The sequence below is a fragment of the Eschscholzia californica genome, unplaced genomic scaffold, assembly GCF_041429995.1.
Source record: "Eschscholzia californica isolate CP2 unplaced genomic scaffold, dmEscCali1.0.p SCAF_4, whole genome shotgun sequence".
In the NCBI taxonomy this organism is placed as follows: Eukaryota; Viridiplantae; Streptophyta; class Magnoliopsida; order Ranunculales; family Papaveraceae; genus Eschscholzia; species Eschscholzia californica.
Window position 1 is genome coordinate 8,739,664 of NW_028238461.1, and position 20,508 is coordinate 8,760,171.

Here is a 20,508-nt window from a genome sequence, read left to right on the forward strand (position 1 = left end):
ACAATTTTAACACCGGACCAAAGAAGAATACATCTAGAGTATTTGATATTCATAACTTTATTGAGTATCGTGTTCTGGTATTTCTACCATGTCCATCGTACCGGAGCGATCCAAGTATAAGGTAAAACTGATTGAAAAAAAATCTAGAGAACAAGATCAACAGTGGAAGTAGAAATTTATCTAGAAGTTTTTGGTGTAAAACCTAAGAAATAATTGGTGTAAAACCCAAGAAATAAGCCCAATATTGCCAAAAATCAACAAAAAAAAATAAACAAATTACTTTTGCATGACAATGTAATCTTACTGCATTAAACAAAAAGTAAATAAACATTCGCTTTTTTAATTACTTTTACATGACAATGTAATCTTACTACATTAAACAAAAGTAAATAAACATTCGCTTTTTATTATTTAATTTTGTGCAACTTAGTTTGTATTTTTTTTTATTTTCTGCGTGCCTCAAACTCTTGACTTTATAGTGGAAGACTAAATCTTTTGTGCCCTTAGCATTTCCATTTCCCTTTCAAAAATATTGTGGGACTAGACAGGAAATTTGTCAAACTATGACACACAGGAAAGGGTATACTCTAAAGTAGGGGGAGATGAAAGTGAGCTTCATGCCTGCACTTGGAAATTCAAAAAAATAAATAAATAATGAAAGCCCAATACTTTCTTTGTCAAGTAAAACTATTTTCTTCAACAAAAAAAAAAAGTAAAACTATTTTCATCACCTATTTCCCAGTATTACAGAGATTTCTATATTTACTTCTTTTCTATTCTATATTGAACTCTCTGCTGCTACTACCTGCATTGATTTCTTGATTCATTCTATCTCTTCAAATCTTTTCTTCTACTTCTTTCACGCCTCAAAGAGCACCTATCTACTAGGGAGAGGAGGAGGAGGAGAAGAAGAGTAAAAAGCTTTCTAATGATTCTTCGGAGTATGATCGAGTTTTGTTCGATGCTGATGAAGTCAAGAATAAGCTGTAAAAAAGGGGGAAAACTGTTCTTTTGTTTATATTCTCTAATAATCTAAACTAGTAATCTAAACTATATTTCTTCTTGTTTCTAAAATTTCTCTATGTGACTGTTGACGCTGCTTGTTGCTATTTGAGGAGATGAAGACGGGGGGCTCTCTGGGAGATTATTAAGTCCTTGGTTGCTGCAAAATAAAAAAAAACCCAGTAAACAACCATGACATCAGATGATATAAAAAAAGAACGCGATAAAAGTAGAGAAACTAAGACCACAACCAAATCCAAAATACATGTATGTACTCCTATACAGAGGTCGGTTTGTGATCAACTACTCGTAAGATGAATGAGAAAAAATATCCGTCATCTAGCCGTAGGTTGTCATGGATTGCAGAGCTTGGCCCAGTGTAAAGCCCAGTTAAACAAAATGAAGCCTACTTCGGCTGGACAGTAACATCGTATATCAGTTCAAATTCCATATTTCGGATACTGATATAATCATATTTGATCTGATGTCTACTGTTTACACATTTAGATCAACGGATGTTTGACCCATTAACATCCAACAATCAAGGACTCACAAGTAGAATCGAATATCATGACAGTTCACATATCATTTTCACAATCAATCAAAGAGGAAGGTTTAATACAGGTAGCCTATTTTAATGTTGTATAGTTAAAGAAAGTTCACCTCTCAGGGTCATTGTAATTGGTATGAGAGTGGTGAGGAATGTCATCACTTGTCGAACCATTGTTCAGAACATCAAGCAAATAATTGAAACGACCAGCGGACTGAAAATCATTTTGCTCTGCACAAACATGGCATAGAAAAGATATAATCAAGAGAGAAAAGGAAGTATGAATGAACCAAACGAAGCGAAAGCGAAACAAACCTTCTAAAAATTTTAACTCGTCCATGGAATAACCAAAGTAAGGTGAGTGATTAAGTGGGTTAGCTGCTAACTGAAAATCAGCTAAACGCCTCCTTTCAAGTTCAAGAGCATGTTCATTCATTAACTGCTTCCTGAGTAACATGGAATTCCCCAAGCCTCTTAAGCCTCTTGGCACTGTCAAAGACATGAAGACAAACTATGAAACTTCTCTATTGAAGTATCGGCCATTTTGGAGATGATTCTTCCATGGAAAGCAATAGCAAAAACGTGGACGAAATAATTGAAATTTTAGTTTGCATACAAAGTAAGACCTCACTAGTGCATTGCTATGAATTGCCCTATTGAAATATGATGGGAAAATAGTAACATAATGAATGTATTTGATGATCATACTCACTTGGTTGAAGCTCATTTTCCATTTCAAGATAGCTAGAAGGGTAGTCCATTGGTGATTCAATTTTCCTGCAAAGATAAAAATCAAACTAACAAATCAGAAATTGATCTATGTAGAAAAGAGAGTCAAACACGAAAACACAAGTTTGAATAATGTTACATTATATGTTGAATAACATAAGTTCTCATCACATAGACAAATTGTTTGAAGTAAATCAACAACATTTACCTGTCAGGAAGCCTAGATTTTTCCCGGTAAGGCTTCACGAGAACCCGAGAACCGCTGACAAAGTGTGGATTGCCTTTACTTAAAATCTTCTTGACAGTCTCCGGATAGAGAAAAGTCACAAACCCAAACATTCTTTTCTGTTGGCATGGAATCCTCACATCCTGAACAGGTCCAAAGCTCCTACAAAATCAGGCTTAAAGTTAGATGCTTATAAACCAATTAAGAATTGATGTAATACAAACTTTTCAATTTCTTACATAAAGTAGTTGGCAACATCTTCCTCAGTAAAAGTGCTCTCAGCCGGAAAAGTCAAATAAATCTGTCTAGACACAGAGTCGTTCCTCTCACTTCGGTAATCAACATATCTTGGAGCATCTTCCGCCAAGATTACTGCGTGCTGCCCATGAGGCCTGTAACTCAATTTTTCATATCACATAGTTAATTAATCACATTTACATATATTTGAAACTTATCGAAAGACATTGAGTAGTTGGTTATGATCATACCTGTCGATGACGCGAATACTGTTCTTCAGTCGAGCAAGAAGCTTGGTGAGACTATATCCAGCCTTCCCATGTCTCTGGCTCTCAGTTAGATACCCTTCAGCTTGGAGTATCCTCCCGTACTTCTCATAATACAACATTGGCAAGGCAGCAATTGAGACAGGATACCCTCTTCTTGATTTCAAGAGTTCAGCCAACTCCAATTCAAGCTTCTCAAGAGATCCAGGCAAGAACATATGATCTTCATTTGCCAATTCAGATCCATTTGGCCCAAAAAACTGAAACAAACTATCTGAGAAAGTTTGTTCATGCAAGTATCTACAGCTAGTTCCATTCTTACAATATCCCTTGTTATAATAATGGCAAACCTTCAGAGGAAACTCCGGCAAGCTCGGTGATCTTCGGCTAGTTCTTCCAGCCAGACCACCCAATGCTGCATCTGAGTAACAAAAATTGCCTAATCCCACAGCATTACCGGACTCCACTTGACCATCTAAATTCAAGAATTGAGATTGGTTACGAAGGTCGTTAATGGATTCATAAAAAGGGGGAATGAAATCCAAGTTCGGAATAGGTTGTTGGTCACAGTAAGGAGTTGCAGGAGAAGAGAGTGGACGCGATGAAGCTGGTAAATATGGACTAAATCGAAGAGGGATATCAGAATTTGATGTCAAATCCAATGAAGTTGATTGAATCGGTAACGAACCTATAGGTTTCGACGACAATGAAATATCCAATTTGGCTTTGTTAATCAAAGCTTGAATCAAGTTATCCGGACCGAACGATAACCTAATCATTTCTCCCTCATTAATATCTTGTAACAGAATATACCCAAAAACCCTAGTAGCATTTTCAGGTTCTAACTTTTTGATTCTACTAAAAACAACCTTTAAAGACTCTGAAAAATCCATTTCAAACCTAATCTAGTAATCTTCCCTGAAAATGCAAAAGAAAACAAGGACAATCAGAGATGAAACAATAATGTGTAATTACTTGCAATAAAACCTAAAAAGTAGGAATCTTTGATGAAATCATTAACTATATCAATCAAACAACCCATTAATCATTAATTGATATTTAACAAAAGAAACAGAGAAATTAAAAAAAAAAAAAAACAATCTTTAAGAAGGTTGAAAAGAACAAAACTCACTAAAACAAAACAACCCAGAGACAGAAAACAAACTGAAATCTTTTTCCGACCTAAAACCCTAAGAAAAAGTATCTATTAAACATAGAAAGTTGCAGTTTTGATTGAATTTACAAAAAAAAAAACCAATATTTAGTACTCTCTGTTCTATTCGAGTAGACCATAAAAGAAGAAAGAAAAAGATTAGGATTTTGAATAGTTACTGATAATAAGGCGTAGATCTGAAGATTACCCACCAAATCTTACAGGCTAGTTTTGATGAACGGAACGGCGTGAGTGAGTGAGTCAGATGAACCAATAAAAATCCTTACTCCTCCATGGGGTTGTATCTTGTTTCTCTCTCTAGAAAATAAAAAGCCTCCCGAAGTCCTCGTGAAACACGAACAAGGATAACTATCAAAGGTTAAAAAAAGATGCCAGAGCGCCTCTCCTTGGGTTTCAAAATCTTATTTATATAAGGAGAGATTTCGATTTAGCCCTCCATTTGTGACCAACTTTCCGTTTTGACCCCTACAATTGGCAGACGGTTTGTTTTGGCTCCCGAAGCGGCGAAGCAATAAAACATTGAAATTAAAATAATTATTATAAAAGAAAGTAATATAAACTGAAACCCCTAGACTCGATCCCACGACCTCATGGTCTTAAGAGGGGTGTCCAACTGTTACACCAAAGGGTGGTGGACGAGCCGATTTACTTTTGTAAGGAGGTATCCATGTATTTTTGAATTAGAAAGGGAAGGGCAGTGAGGCGGTGGTATTAGTTTTTTTTGCGCTATATAAACTGAAACCCCTAGAGATATCTTACTACTCTAACGAATCTCTTTGTAATTTGTTATTCTTATCATTGGGAAAATCATCGCGCCGTTGTTCGTTTTGGTGTAGGTTTCACAAACTGAACCACGTAAATCTCATTGTGTCATGTGACATTAATTACTTCTCTATTTCTTTTTCACTTGTTCTTCGTCACAACATAATGTTGTACTTTATATAAACGGTGGAATTGTAGAAAGTGAGTTAGAGAGAGAAACAAATAAAAAAAATTAGAGACAAATAAAAAAAATGAGAGAGAGAGAGGGAGTACAACGATATTGCCCTTCGAAGACAGAAAAAAGTTAGATAGAGAAAGAAGAGTACAACGATCACATCCATTCCTATTCTTGCAGATTAAATTTTTTCTAGACCTGCTATAACCAAAAAAACAAATGGAACCTGGAGGTCCTGTGAGACCGTCCGGATGCACCCTTTTACCCACGCCCCTAAAAAGATGGGTTAAGGGTCCAAGAATCCATCACGGAGATTTTACGAATTTGGAGATTATATTTAGTCAAATAAACTTCATGAACAATTAACACAAGTCATCAAACTTGCAACAAAAAAAACACAAGTCATCAACAATATCACCCAACCCATTAATTAATTGAAAAAGATGAAGAATTAATCAAAGAGTCATTTCTTTCGAACCCTAAATTGATCAATCGAAGCACTAAAGTGATCTATCCAAGCACTAAATTGAATCATCAGATGCCTCAGATATGTGTTTATGGAACAAAAATGTTCTTGAACAAAATCCTGATTGCGAAGTGGAGGAAGAGATATGGAGACAAAGGACAACTTGCCTTAACTCGATATGTGCCATTATGGAGGAATCGAAAAAGTACTGTAGAAACACAAGTCATAATTTTTCCTTCACCTTGATCCGTGATACCGAATATCCCAACTGTAATTCATAGAATTTTTCAATCCACTGTCACAGGCCTATGTTATTTCTTATTTTAGAGAAAAACTACCTAGTTGTGAAGAAGATTTTGCACTGACTGAATAGTGATTTGTCTCGAAGGTACAACAACCCTCTAACATTCTGATATACATCAATCTAAATAAGGCCGAAGGCGTTGTGCCAAAATTTTGGTAACCATTTTGTCGGAGTTCTTTCAAACCCACACCCATATATGGAAGAGATGCCCATCCCCTCTGTTCCATTTTCAAGTCCGATCATAGTTGCCTGAATTTTGAACAGATGTTCTTCGAGCCTCCAAGTTATGGACTCTTTTCTTCCAAAAAGACCTAGCAAATACAGAAAATATTTGATCCTGCTGATAAATGTTAACCAATCGATATTGGAAACAATGAAGATATTCAAGACCTCAACAAAATGACTTTAGTAACAGCTGAATTGCAACCTACAGGAAACGAAAAACCCTAACAGCACGCATATTAGAACTAGGAGATGTTAGGAACCCGGTTATATCCAATTGTGTTGTAGTCGTCAGGCTTCAAGAATCACAACAGAGTGATTTTCTTTCATCCCAGCGGGCAGCTCTGCATTGTCACATAAAGGGTATATAACAAAAAGAAAATACTATCACTTTCCTATTACAGACAAGCTATCCTATCATACCAATGACTTCCGAAGCATGAACTCCAAAGGTGGCAGAAGTAAAACACCAGTTCATAACAAAAATCAAGGAATATCACGAGTTTCTATTAACTGTGTGAATCTTCTGTTGTGTATTAAACTCAAAAGTTACATTTGGAACATACGATAAACACCAAAAAGAATGAATACAACTTGAATTTGAGAAGAAAGGAAAAAATATCATAAGGTAAATTGATTGATTCTATGATGCCTTGAGACAGATATATACCTTCACATTCTTTTTCTTTTTTGTTATTAGTAGGAAGACTGAACGCTTCCGTGGTTGTAGAGTATAATGAGCCAGGGCTAGTGAAAAACTTCATTCCATGATATATCCTGTAATCACAGTAACATTTTTTAATACACAAACTGATCAGTTATGTTCAAAAGCAATTATAAAACATCTTATATAGACAAGGTCCAAAGTTTTTATCTCAGATTTTTAAGATGCTATATGAGACATTAAAATGTTATTTGATTCATTATGGCATTGTTCTTAGAATCTAAGGCTCAATATATCTATGCAAGTGTCACTATTCAAAAAACATCTCTGCAAGTAATCCTCTATTTGTTTCATTTGTTAGCTTGATAAGTTTACACAGGGAGGATAAAATTCAAAGACAAGAAGGTAGTCGAAGAGTCTATTGTTTTCTAACTCAGGGTCCTCTATTCCAATGGAGTAAGAGAACATATTGTGGTAAGGATATTTCACTTTTGGATTTCACCCTTTATATTAGTTCCATTCTACTTGTTTCTATTAATTTTCTCATAATATCATTCGTGCACCATTCCAAAAAAATGCAGGGAGCCGATCTTAGTGCAGGGAAAAATCTTACTGCAGTGCTAACCAACTCTAAGAGTGCCTCCAAAAGGATCACAAGAACAAGAGTCGCCTGAGGTGCTTCTTGAAACGTTATCGTGAGTGCAGCCCAAAGCATCACCACAAGTGCCAACGTAAGTGTCTGTCCCGCTTAAATTGTCTTTAAAAACGCTGTTGTGGACCCCCGTACTCTTACAAAAACTACCCACAAAAGGCAAACAAAATTGTCCAAAAATGTTGCCAATGAACCTGCATAGTCTCCTCGGAGATGCAACACAAAGCATCACAACAACTGCTCTTGTGGACAAGATGGTTACTAGTTCGCCACCGAAAATACTACAGTCATCAAAAACGTGTATGGAAGTTTTGCTAGGTGACGACGAAAGGTTGTCGAAAACAATAAAGCTTCGTACTAAGTGTACCAATATGCCAGCCAAAGCGTCACAATAGTGCTAATAAGGCATTGGCAAAAATATCCGCAAAGGAGTAGCCTAAAGTGCCTTCCGATGTGTTCTCGAGATGACAGCAAAACCATTGAAAAAAGTGCCACAAGAAGTTGCGTCATAATGAGCACAAAATGCCATTGGAGATACCGCACGAAACTCCTGCAGAATCATAGTCGCAAGTGATCGCAAAAGCTTCACTAACAAATTTGAGAGTTTCTTCAGAACATTATCATTCTATATGTATCTCGCAAAACCTTTGAATCCTTTTATTATTCGCAGAACCAGCTTTCATTTCATTTAGTGAACTTCTAATTCCCTAAGTTGAATCACCATTCCTAAATGTCACATGTATTACAACTATACCTTTTGACTTTGAACACAAAACTGGTTGGTTAAAGCAGCCAGGTTAAGCAATCTCTAAAGAAGCCAAGTTACCTGAAAGTGTTATAGCTCCACAAAATGAATTGAAAGATCCTTCCTCTTTCCATTTGCTAACAGTCCATTATTAGATATCAGAGAAGTTCGATAGACCTTAAAGAAAAAGAACATAAGTTTTTTAGGTTTTCACATTCACAAAATGAATTTATCATCACTCTATAAAAAGTAAAAATAACTACAAACATTGTGATATAAACCAAAGGATGCAAGGAAATAATATGAATCTTATAAATCTCAAGTTTTTACAACAGTGTAAGGAATGATAGCTCACCTTTTATTAGATAAACAACCCTCAAGTAATTACAGCTCAAACATCAATTACATCTCCCCGTGCAGAATGAATGCATCCACAGCCATCTTATATGCCACGGAGGCCTGTTAGCAGATGGCGATCTGTCTTTTCCAAGCTATGCCACATATCGGACATTCCAGCATTGAAGAAACTAAACTCTCAGTGTATCAGCAATGCTAATAGACTTATCCTCTGTGGCCAATTCTCTGGCCAAAAATGAGTAAGTCTGAATATTGAGACTAATGTCCCTTGATTTCGCTACGTGAAGAAGCTTCATGCATGTGTCTGACTCGCCCGCCTTCAATAGCCCATCAATCAAGATAGTCCAAACAATCTCGTCAGGGTTCCATGGTCCTGAAAGCACATTCTCAAACAAAGCTTGAGCCTCTTCTACCCTGTTTGCTTTGCAGAGAGCACAAATTAATGCTTTATAAGTAATTAAGTTCGGTTCTAATCCTTTAGAAACCATCGTGTTTAGGATTCCAAACGCAGAATCCAAATTTAAATTCTTCGAAAAAGTAATCAACAAAGAATTGTATATTTCAACATTAGGAGAGAAGCCTTTGTGTACCATACTTTCAATCAATTGATTTGCTTCGTACGATTTACCTTCTCCACACAAACCACGCACTAGAGTAGTATAGGTGTCAATTGTAGCGTCACATCCATTCTCTGCCATTCTGAGAAGGAGACGAGATACCATGTCCATATTGATATCAACTTCATCTACCCTGCAACTATTGGTGGCATCCACACACATTTCCTCAGGCGGCAGGCATTCCTTCTGCAACCCTTTCACCAAGACACCGAAAGTTCGGTAGTTGGGTTTGCAACCCACACTAATCATCCGCTTCAAGAGCGAGAATGCATGATCCAGCTTACCCACCATAACAAAACCATCAATTAATGAGGTATATGTAATATGGTCAGGATGTATTCCCTTACGCTCCATATCTACAATCAATGTCTCTGCACGCTCAATGTTGCCTTCTTGACATAACCCATAAATGAGTGAACTGTAAGTATGGAGGTTTGCTGGACAGTCATTCTTTTCCATTTCATCAAGTATCTTAAACGCAAGATTGGTCCCTCCATTTCGACATAGACTATCAACCAAAGTTGAGTATGTCACTACGTTAGATGACAAGCTTTTCTGTACCATCTCATTAAGTAGTGCATCTGCTTCAGCTAACCTTTTCTCTCTTGACAAACCATGTATCAACGCATTATAGGTCTCCACAGCTGGGAAGCAACCATTCTCCTCCATATTTTCAAATAATGACAAGGCAGCATCAACCTTTCCCACTTTACAGTAACCATCAATTAAAGCAGTGTAGGTAACTTCATTAGGACTTATACCCCTTCCTGACATTTCACTAAAAAACCTATCAGCTGAATCCAACCTGCCTCCTTTGCAAAAGCCAGATATGAGTTCAGTATAAGTCCATTCATCTGGTTCACATCCATTCTCTTTCATCAACTCCACCAGTCTCAACGCATTGCTCAGATTACCCTGTTTACAGTTTCCGTTGACAAGCGTATTATATGTTACCAGTGTGGGACGAGGACCTACCTTTAGCATTTTGTTGAAAAGAACCATAGCCTTCCCTACATTAGACTCGAGGCAGAATCCCTTTATAATCTCGTTATAGGTTTTAACGTTAAGCAATCTAGGATGTTTTTCCATCCAATAAAAAATCTTTAGAGCTGACTCAAAGTTCCTTCCTGCACACAACTCATTTATTAACGCATTGTATGTAACTGTATTCGGAACCAATCCTTCTCTCAACATCTTATGGTAAAATCCTATTGCGACCTCCTGTCTACCTGATTGAAATAACCCACTAATAAGAGCAGTATATGTCTGTACATTCGGGTGACATCTCCTCTTCTTCATGTCCACAATCAAGTCAAGGGCTTCGTTAACACGGTTAATCCGACAAAGGGTAGAAACAGGAACTGTATAAGTATAAACTGTAGGATCAACTCCTTTGTTAATCATTTCTTCAAGTAAGTCTAATGCCTCATCTATTCTCCCCTCATTGCACAGACCATTAATCAATGTGCTATAGGTAACAGAGTTTGGATCACATCCCTCCTTAACCATACGATCAAAAACCCTAAAAGCTGAATCTAAATCATTATTTCTACAATGCCCGAGAATAAAAGAGGTGTATGTAAACGCATCAGGATTCATATCACACTGAAAAATCGTGGTTCGAACTAGTTCAGCTTCTTGAATCATCCCCTTCTTACAGAGTATATTGATAAGAGTATTTAATGTCAAAAGACTTGGTTTGATCCCATTAGTTATCATCTCTTTATAAAGATTTTGAGCTTCTTCAACCATCTCAAACTTACCCATTTGAATTAATAGTGTGTTATAGCTATACAAACTAAACTCAAACCCTTTTACACTGATTTCATTTAAAAAAACAATAACCCTTTTCATCTCTTCCTCATTTCTACAAGATTTAATCATCAAAATACGAATATGATCAGCAGGGGGAAAAATCTTATCATGAACTAACCTATTTAATAACACAAAAAAGCAATCCAAGTTGTGTTTGTAAAAAGGTCTCTTAGAAACCCAGAAGAAAAATTGAACAGCTGATTCTGAATTCTTATGGGTTTCAAGAATCTTAGCTACGTGATGACTTTTTAATCTTGAACTTAATTGCTGAAGTTCAGTGTTGTTTTTCCACTGAGAAGTATGTAAAATATCACAGACTTTAGAAACCAAATTTGGGAAATCTTTTCGGTAAAATTGTGGAGGGTGAGAAGGAGAATAAGAAGAAGAGAAGAACTTGAGGAAATTATGATGAAGATCTCCCAAGAAATAATAGGGTTTGGAGAGATGAATGAGAAATGGAGGTTTAAGGGGATTTACCATTTCGGGCGGATAAAACGTTCCTTCATGAGTTGGAGTTGCTGATTATTGATGCCATTGTAGAAATATATACTTATAGGTTTCCAATGATATACAGATCAAAGTTTGCGGATTTGGGAGGTTTGGCGGCAGTGATAAACGTGTTCATCGGGATACCACGCCTTGAGAGAGAGAGAGAGAGAGTTGGGTGGGTTTGTAAATGCGAATGGCGATTAGAGAGAGAAAGAAGAGCCCTGAGAGCGATATGGGGGGCATGGGCTGAATTTGGGTGGCCATAGGTCGGTTTCACTCAACCATAGCCTTTTTGAGTCTCCTTTGTCTTTTGATTTGGTTCTGTTTTTTTTTTTTTTTTTTTTTGTTGATTTGGTTCTGTTGTTAATTCATAAGAGTTTTTTACTCGATTGTGTCTATATTTGTCATTTCAGATGATGAATTAGAGCTTCATTTGTCACCTTCTAAGACGAGAGGTTGATGTTTTACTGGATTCACGGGTGGCCCGTGATCAAAGCCACCAAAGCGGTCGCTTTGGGCCCCAAATAATGAAGGGCCTCATGTTTCCTATTTCGTTTGTAATTTTCCAAAAACTAATTATACTTTAAACCAATTTGAAGTATAATTTAAGGTGTTGCTTAGTGGTAAAGAGTTTAGATCTTGGACAAAAGGTCAAGAGTTCGATTCCTTCCCTTAGCATTGTTTAAATTTTTTTCTAATATCCAATATATGGGGCCCCAATTCTTTATTTCGCTTGGGGCCTCCGATATACTTGGGCCGGCCCTGACTGGATTGCCTATAGTGCCAGCATGTTATACAGGCGATGATAGCTCCCACCGTGGACCACTATTCAAAACATCCGAAGAAATGAGAACATACTTATTCTACCCGAATTCGGAACTCGATGAGTGATTGGACAAGACAGTTCCTTCTCGGAGGGATGAAGGAAGCCCCAATTTATCTTGGTTCAGCCTCTCCGTCCACCTACATCCCGTCTGTCTATGCCTGTAATCGACTTCCATAGGATTCGATGCTCCTATACCCAATGATATGAATTTTTGACCTTTTACTATCACTATACAAACAAAGATTCAATGCTTCAATGGTTGTTGAGGTTGTCTGGGAAGAAAAGATTCATCCACTACCTATCCGTTATCGACGAACGGAGATCGAAACCGCTCGAAAGCTACGACGTGGACATGATTCAATGAGGTTCAGTTCATAGTTCCTTGCTGTTGTGGTCGGTCCTCGTTTTGTGCGCGAGTGAACCAACCCAACAAACAAGGAAATGATGCCTATCGGGGCATTTGAGAATGGTTGGAGTTGTACGAAGAAAAATTCCCACGTGAAAGTGAAGTGGTGGGCCTACCCATCCCAACCAGGGTATGCTAGGATTCGCAAAGAGGAACACCTTACGGTGTTTATGTAACGTCCCAAGCCTTAGCAGTTGCCGATATTGTCTCCACTTTGACCACCTTACACAAGTACGGGGTTTTGTCCTTGGCGAAGGCACCACAAGCCTACCCAAAAGGCCTCGGTACTTATTAAGATTGGGCTTACACATATAGCCCAGTCTCTGGACACTCTTGCGGACAATGTGGGACTATTACAATCCCCCACCCTCAGCGAAGAGCCGCCCTCGGCTCTGATACCACTTTGTAACGCCCCAAGCCTTAGCAGTTGCCGATATTGTCCCCGCTTTGACCACCTTACACAGGTACGGGGTTTTGTCCTTGGCGAAGGCACCACAAGCCTACCCAAAAGTCCTCGGTACTTACTAAGATTGGGCTTACACATATAGCCCAGTCTCTGGACACTCTTGCGGGCAATGTGGGACTATTACAGTTTATGACCAATCGCATCCTGCCGTAAGTAGGTTTGAACTCCATGAATCTTTTGTTCTCTTTGTTCGGGCCTTTTTCCTGATCATTTAGAATACTCTTAAGTGGATCTAATTCCTTATCCTTTTTATACCTATTCGCTCTAGTTATATCTTCCGATCGAGTCGACACTCTTTGGTGTAACCCGTTATAGGATTCGGTCGTAGTTAGTCTCGAACCATCTGAGTGACTCGTCGATCGTAGTTGATTTCTAACTAAACATTATGATCCTAAAACGACGGGACTTGATGATTTTCTTCATCATTTGTCCTATCCAACAAAATGAGTTCATTGCAATCTTAATTGAACGACATCTCCTTCACCAAGGACATGTCCCCGGTTTTTCCTAGACCTAGAAAAAGTCTTGAGCCAAATTTTTTGAAGTTATATGCGTAAGAGAGATAGAAAAGTTCCAAAAGGAACGTAAGGAATCAGCCTTAACTGCAAAAAAGGAAGAAGCATAGCTCTATCGATCCCTGTTCTGGAATTGGAAACACGGGGAACTAAAAAAGACCTTCTTTTATATCATTAGTGGTGCAACAATTTGCAAAAAGGAAAAAAATATCAAAGAAGGTGACTCCACTGTTGGGTTAGTTAACTCCATCTCCATTCAACTTAGAAACTTTAAATGCTCAGAAACCTTAGGATTTCAAATGCTCTGTCTTATAGACCTATGATGGAAGCATTCATCAACGACTGTATTACCATCATGAGTCTGGCGGCCACATATGAGTCAACTGTATGTCGGGTCTTTCCTATTCTAAAAGCGGCCGCATGTCCTAGTAGGCTTACTTAGAGCCAGGATCCATCAGATCTTTGAAAGAAATGTCAACAACCTTCTACACATCCTTTTACAATAGTAAGATGTTAGAGAAAAGCTCTGAAGATCTGTAAAATCTGACATAAAGTAAAGGAACGCCAGTAAAAAGCTACATGCAGAGATTTAGGAGTGAGATGGTACAAATCTCTCACTTGAACAGTGACATAGCTAGAACAATATTGCAGAAGGGAGTCTGAAACCCCCACCTTATCCTGGGAATGACTACGGAAAAGCCTCGTACCTTGGCAGGGTTGATCCCAAGGTACATACCGTGATAAGGGTAGAGGAAGGACTTCAAAAATTAAATAAGGAGCATAAATCTCTACAAGACACGATAGGATTCCCTCTCGGAGAAGAGGGCGGGAGGAAGACATACGTCCTATGATGGACGATAGAGATCGATTCAAGAAATTAAGGCCTTAGTACAAGGAGTACATGCCCTTAAATGTCATGACGAAGATACGAGTCCTCATCAATCCCCCAACTTTTATATGGATCACGTTTTGGGAGAGTATGAGACCAGAGGAGTTGACCTCGTGAAATACCTAAAGAAGGTAAAGGCTCTGAGAGAGTAATGAGAATAATTAAGAGATAATCAAATAACACCAACCTCGTAGAAGAGGTCAGAAGTCGTGCAAAACTTAGAAACTATGAATACTAGGAGTATAACACAATAGTAAACTTTTTAGTCATTGATTTTGCTAAAATCAATTGAGTTAAATGGTTTTTGAGGAAAAACCCATAGATGTGAGAAGACAATAGTCATGGGAAGGTGATGCGTGATTTGGTTACCCGAGAAGACTAGGTTGGTTCAATTAGAAGTTAATTTGGGTGTATTTTGCATTAAGAATTTTATAAGGACCTATTCCAAAATATATAAGGACGGAATATAGAGAAAGTGAAAATTAAAGGCCTAATGTGAAGAAATGAAGTATCAAATTAGTTTTGCAAAATCACTGTGTAAATCAATGGCTTTCACTAATCTAGGTTAGCTTGAATGAAGGTGTCAAAGTAACTTCTTACAGAATTGGTTACAAGAATAGTTGGTTCAGGGGTTTCTTTTTGGTTATTAGAGGGGGTTCTTGTAAGATTTGTTCTACCCACAGAGAAGTTCTGTTTTCTTCCATCAATTTGTCTTCCGGTAATTTGTTTATAATTTTTGTATGCATTAATTTTTGAAATATATATACTCTGTTTACCCATTAATTTGGGTTTTAATTATGATTGTATAATTGCTACTTCTTTCTCTAAATTCTGCTCCTAATATGATAACCCAATCTACTTTGATATATCTGATTTTAGTTATACATAAACAAAATTTGTGTTAATTTATTAGGTTATATTTATAGTAAATTTATGTTGAAAACTTCAGATTTATTAGGTTAAATCTGGCTCTTAGTAATTGTTTCTTGGGATGTTATTCACTATCTGCTTACTACCCATTGTATGTTTGAAGAAATGTCTCAATGAACAGTTTCCGTCTCGAATTTCTTCTCCTACTTTACAGTAGTAGTCTATGTTCTATGCGGATATCTGCGTATATTGTTTTTTCTGTATGAAAGATTGTTTCTTGAAGTTCTTGCCGGAACTGACTCTACGAGCTTCATTTTCTTGTCGTCTTCTGTAGTATATATAGCAAAGTATATTCTTTCGTAGTAGATTAATAATTGTTTTAATGAGTTTTTGTTTAATTTAGGCATTTGCTATCCACAATGGAAATGGCTGAAAAGAAAAGGCAAAGAATTTTAATGGTGTCCGATTTTTTCTACCCCAATTTTGGTGGTGTTGAGAATCACATTTATTTGCTCTCACAATGCCTGCTTAAGCTTGGTCACAAGGTTAGAAATCCAGGTCTCCTATGAGCTAATCATGTTCTTCTTCTATGATTTATGTTTATTCATTCTCTTATTCTGTACAGGTGTTCTATTCTCAGCCTATAGTTTCATATCTATGTTATTCTTCTCGTGTGTGTGAATATGAAACCTCAAGTGTTTCTTTCTGAAAGTATTCAAAATTTGAATAGTTGATCAAGTATTTCCACGTTTTTTTTGGGAAATTTTCTAGGAGCAAAGGAAGGTTTTAGGTCATCACGTTGGAGCACGATTTGATAATCTTTTGAGTTAGGGGCATTGAGTGACGTTTAATCGTTTTGACCGTCTATGAAGGAAGTAACACAGACTAATGGTCGCTACCGTTAGCGTAATTAGTTGTTACTTTTATTTTTATCTAATAGTTGTGCTTTTATTTTTTTTTAAATGTTTTACTTTTATTTTAAAGTTTTCTTTTTTCACTTTATTCATATTTCTAATTTTAAGCTTGATTTTTATTTGATTGTATTTAATTATGTATTTATTGAATATAATTTAGATTTGATTTTCTTTTTGTATTATTTACTTATTCCATTATATTTTTATTTTGTCTTTACTTTATTAATTTTTTTTGCTTTTCATTTTATTTTATTTTAGTTTTATTATTTTTATTTTGTAGGTACTAATGCTCTTAACATTCATTTTTCAAGAGTTTAGATGCATGATAGTTGGAACTAACGGTACAAAGACTAATGGCCTTTAGTCTCTTGTTACTTTAGGACGGTCAACACGGTTAATTGTGCTTCAGTGCCTCTATCTCGAAAAGTAATCAGATCGTGCTCCAAAGTCATCAAGTGGAACCTTTTTTCTTTTCTTTTTTTTCTTGGTTACTATTTGGTTTAATTTTATGATTAACTTAGGTGGTTGTTATGACTCATGCCTATGGAAATCGTTCTGGGGTGCGATATATGACGGGAGGTCTGAAAGTGTATTACATACCATGGAAGCCATTTCTCATGCAAAATACGTTGCCAACTTTTTATGGAACACTTCCCATAATAAGAACTATTCTTGTTCGAGAAAATATATCCTTAGTGCATGGGCACCAAGCTTTCTCAACACTTTGTCACGAAGCATTGATGCACGCACGAACTATGGGATACAAAGTCATATTTACCGATCACTCACTATATGGTTTTGCTGATGTGGGAAGTATTCACATGAATAAGGTACTTCAATTTACTTTGGCTGATGTTAATCAAGCAATATGTGTTTCTCATACAAGCAAGGAAAATACGGTCTTGAGATCAGGCTTGCCCCCGGAAAAGGTCTTTGTAATACCGAATGCCGTCGATACAGCCATGTTCAAACCTGCGCCGGAGATAGTGAGTCGTGATGAAATTGTTATTGTTGTGATAAGTAGATTGGTTTACCGTAAGGGTGCCGATTTACTTGTGGAAGTCATTCCTGAAGTTTGTCGTTTGTACCCAAATGTAAGTTTGTCTCCTTTTGAATGCCTTTTTTGCTCTCAAAATTACTTGCGAATGAATTGAAGTTGAATAAAAATCTTGATAAATGAATACAATATGTATCTCATAGGGTCAATAATCTATCTAACTTAATAGCGTCTACCTGAAGGTCCGTTTCATTGTTGGAGGAGATGGACCGAAACGAGTGCGTTTGGAAGAGATGAGGGAAAAACATTATCTCCAGGACCGGGTAGAAATGTTGGGGGCAGTTCCACATGCTCAAGTCCGATCTGTCCTAATTTCTGGTCATATATTCTTGAACAGGTATTTCACACTCCCGTTTCAGGCTACAATCCATCGACTTGGTAGTCAGTTTCCTTCTGTAGTTAATATTAGTGTCTCTAATTGATGCAGCTGATTGCCCTCTACTGTTTTTGCAGTTCTCTGACAGAAGCATTCTGTATAGCTATATTAGAGGCTGCTAGTTGTGGATTGTTAACTGTGAGCACACGAGTAGGAGGAGTCCCAGAGGTATGCATATCTCTCTCTACATTTCTCTCTTTTACCTTTGTCTATATTGTTCTTTATTAAAACGTGGTTACAAACTATTTATCAGGTTCTACCTGACGATATGGTTGTGCTTGCTGAACCAGTTCCTGATGATATGGTGCGAGCAATAAAGAAGGCTATACACATACTTCCAAGGATTGACCCCCAAGTGATGCACCTTCGTGTGAGTGAGTTCAGAAGCTATTATGACTTATTTATGATCCATGCCAAACTCATGTTTGTCTGTGTGCTATCAGATGAAACAACTGTATAGTTGGCATGATGTGGCGAGAAGGACAGAGGTTGTCTATGATCGTGCATTAACATGTTCGGATGAGAATCTTCTAAAACGCCTCTCACGGTATTCTCACGTTAATTTGTGGTTTATGTTAATGCCATGCAGTTATCTATTTTCTGTTCGCCAAAACTCTGCACGTATTTATAATTTAGAACTATACTTCAGGATGAACTATTTCGAGGGTTTCCAACAACACTTATTGATACAAGGTGGAAAGCTTTCATGGACTACAAAACTTCAAGTAGAACTATCTCAAAAAGTCATATTTTTTCAGTTAATCTTCAACTCAGCAAAAAAGAATAATAATCATAATAATAAATTAAGTTAAAATTCGTACTAGGAGCACCTTATATATAACTCCATCAAAAGGACTTTTAAGACATACTAAGACTAGTAAAACTTATTACTCAAGATATCTATTAACCTTAGGATTTTATACATAAGAATTAAGATAACCAAAACTAACAAGGTTCAAACTCTTACGGAACTCTCAATTACAACTTAGATCATGAAAAAAAGAAAAGAAATTAATCCTAATCTAATAAAGCGACAAGGAAAAAGTAAAAATAGCAATAATAGTAACAATTACAAATAATTACAAGTAATTAGGTGAAAATACATAAAAACCAAACTGTTGTTTCGTCTTCTCCTAGCTGAGCTTGGGTAGGGCCTAGAGCTCACTCGAATCACATCTTTTTTTCTTACTTCAGATGTAATTGATGCAACTTTCACATGCTACTTTGACATTATCTTTTTAAGTGCAAGCATATAGCCCAATTGTAATTTGTGGACATATTTGCTGATTAGAACTAAACGTAGCCGTATTTTATCTAACTCATGTGGGCTGACTATGAATTGGTTCATATGGTAGCACTTAAATGAATACACTACCCATGTATAAACAGGGATGTGGGTATTTACAAATTCAAAGAAAACCAAGTGGAGTCTAAAAGTACAACCACAACTAGACTGCGCAAGTAACCATTTGATGTGTCACGATAACCACCCTTTCTTGATGAATTTGTTGCAATCTCTACTGCGTCTACATAATGTAAGACATACCCTGTGAATCCATAACTTCAATGTCTGTCATGAGAGGAGGGACACCTCATCCAACTATCTATTCTCGAGTCCATGTTCTGTTAACTAGCTTGTACCCGTTCTTTTTTATATTGATTATGCTCGACCACTTAACGATGTGCTGATTTTGACATCTCAAGCTAAAATTTGTACTACTGATAGTTCAAACCTGAGGTAACTCAATTTTGTAAACTACTATAGTCGAAAAATTGGAATGTGTAGGTACCTCAAATGTGGTGCTTGGGCAGGGAAACTATTTTGTTTGGTAATGATTATTGATTTCTTGTTATGGCATCTCTTACAACTATTACAGGTAATAACTATTCTTTTCATCTTTTAAATGTTCATTATCTATATATTCATCTAAATCTTGTCTTCGCTTTCTGGGTTTTCTTATTTCGTTAATAATCTTCCGTTATTCTATCAGCCCTCCGAGGATATCGAAGAGGTACCTGATTTTGTGCTTCCTAGTCGTCAAGAGGAAGAAACTTCTCAAGATTCCCGTGAGCAACCGAATCTTAGATAATTATCTTAAGATTGGGCAGGCTGTTTAATTGTGAAACTCTTCTGAACGAACGGAATCCTAAAGCTTGCTGCACACCAAGTTTCTCAAAACATCTCCATTAATGTCGAATTCAGGTTTTAAGTGGAAGCTGGTTTGTTTTTTTAGTCTATTCTCTTTCTTTTTCTACGTTTGTATTAAGAAATTGGGCCATGTTAATATTATTGGTGAAGGATATAAATAGATTCTATCAATGGTGTTTGTTCACATCATTGGGTTTGCAGGGAGAGTTTGATTTAGGTTTATTTTGGGTAAATTTGATTCCTAGGAGTCAAGTTTGGACAATTAATAACATCTCTTGTAGAGACTGAAAACACTCAAGAAAAACTCTACTTTTTTTTGTTTTGAGTCTCAATTAAAATTCACTTGACATTTCAATTTAATTTGAAACAAATTCCTTTTTTTTTGTTGAAAAAAAATATATTTATGGCAGTGTTTTAAATATTAAAATTTGATGGCTTACTATTAAAGACGTTCAAAATTTAGATCGTTCTTTCAAGGATCACAAAAGATTACCTCCGCATCATCTTAGAGTTCCAAATGTCCCAATGAAGATGTTCTGTAAAAGATCTTACGTGTTGATCTAAGTTTTTGACATTGAGTTCCATTTG

General features: G+C 36.7%; 3 protein-coding genes across 7 annotated transcripts; 1 reads left to right on the forward strand and 2 right to left on the reverse strand.

The window, feature by feature from the left end:
• Window positions 1-652: 652 nt before the first annotated feature.
• Window positions 653-4,567, reverse strand: LOC147542330 (zinc finger CCCH domain-containing protein 18-like). 2 transcript variants are annotated; one of them, XM_086636013.1, is made up of 8 exons: window positions 4,376-4,567; window positions 2,996-3,928; window positions 2,747-2,899; window positions 2,490-2,669; window positions 2,265-2,329; window positions 1,868-2,041; window positions 1,666-1,783; window positions 653-1,162 (listed from the first exon to the last, which is right to left on the reverse strand). In XM_086636013.1, exons 2-8 carry the CDS (start codon window positions 3,901-3,903, stop codon window positions 1,069-1,071), a joined length of 1,692 nt encoding a protein of 563 aa, XP_086492139.1. In that variant the 5' UTR covers window positions 3,904-3,928; window positions 4,376-4,567; the 3' UTR covers window positions 653-1,068. The 2 variants fall into 2 exon arrangements, with proteins under 2 accessions (XP_086492139.1, XP_086492140.1); XM_086636014.1 differs by having other exon boundaries at window positions 4,343-4,567.
• Window positions 4,568-6,590: 2,023 nt separating this feature from the next.
• Window positions 6,591-11,784, reverse strand: LOC147542331 (uncharacterized). The gene is made up of 3 exons (XM_086636078.1): window positions 8,530-11,784; window positions 8,256-8,351; window positions 6,591-6,890 (listed from the first exon to the last, which is right to left on the reverse strand). Exon 1 carries the CDS (start codon window positions 11,441-11,443, stop codon window positions 8,702-8,704), a length of 2,742 nt encoding a protein of 913 aa, XP_086492204.1. The 5' UTR covers window positions 11,444-11,784; the 3' UTR covers window positions 6,591-6,890; window positions 8,256-8,351; window positions 8,530-8,701.
• Window positions 11,785-14,761: 2,977 nt separating this feature from the next.
• SETH2 (UDP-Glycosyltransferase superfamily protein) lies at window positions 14,762-20,238 on the forward strand. Of its 4 annotated transcripts, none has more exons than XM_086634450.1 (9): window positions 14,762-15,272; window positions 15,828-15,969; window positions 16,860-17,432; window positions 17,578-17,732; window positions 17,849-17,939; window positions 18,025-18,141; window positions 18,215-18,318; window positions 19,558-19,648; window positions 19,763-20,238. In XM_086634450.1, exons 2-9 carry the CDS (start codon window positions 15,844-15,846, stop codon window positions 19,859-19,861), a joined length of 1,356 nt encoding a protein of 451 aa, XP_086490576.1. In that variant the 5' UTR covers window positions 14,762-15,272; window positions 15,828-15,843; the 3' UTR covers window positions 19,862-20,238. The 4 variants fall into 4 exon arrangements, 3 of the variants coding, with proteins under 3 accessions (XP_086490576.1, XP_086490577.1, XP_086490578.1); XR_015223367.1 differs by having other exon boundaries at window positions 15,050-15,272; window positions 18,215-18,864; window positions 18,914-19,648; XM_086634451.1 differs by having other exon boundaries at window positions 15,050-15,272; window positions 16,619-17,432.
• Window positions 20,239-20,508: the final 270 nt, after the last annotated feature.

Coding starts and splice junctions, on each gene's coding strand:
- LOC147542330 (XM_086636013.1), bottom strand. CDS start 3,903: ATGGATTTTTCAGAGTCTTTAAAGGTTGTTTTTAGTAGAATCAAAAAG. Junction 2,330..2,489: donor AAATCTAGGCTTCCTGACAG/GTAAATGTTGTT, acceptor TTATCTTTGCAG/GAAAATTGAATCACCAATGG. Junction 2,042..2,264: donor GGAAAATGAGCTTCAACCAA/GTGAGTATGATC, acceptor TGTCTTTGACAG/TGCCAAGAGGCTTAAGAGGC.
- LOC147542331 (XM_086636078.1), bottom strand. CDS start 11,443: ATGGTAAATCCCCTTAAACCTCCATTTCTCATTCATCTCTCCAAACCC.
- SETH2 (XM_086634450.1), top strand. CDS start 15,844: ATGGAAATGGCTGAAAAGAAAAGGCAAAGAATTTTAATGGTGTCCGAT. Junction 15,970..16,859: donor TGCTTAAGCTTGGTCACAAG/GTTAGAAATCCA, acceptor TGATTAACTTAG/GTGGTTGTTATGACTCATGC. Junction 17,433..17,577: donor TTTGTCGTTTGTACCCAAAT/GTAAGTTTGTCT, acceptor GTCTACCTGAAG/GTCCGTTTCATTGTTGGAGG.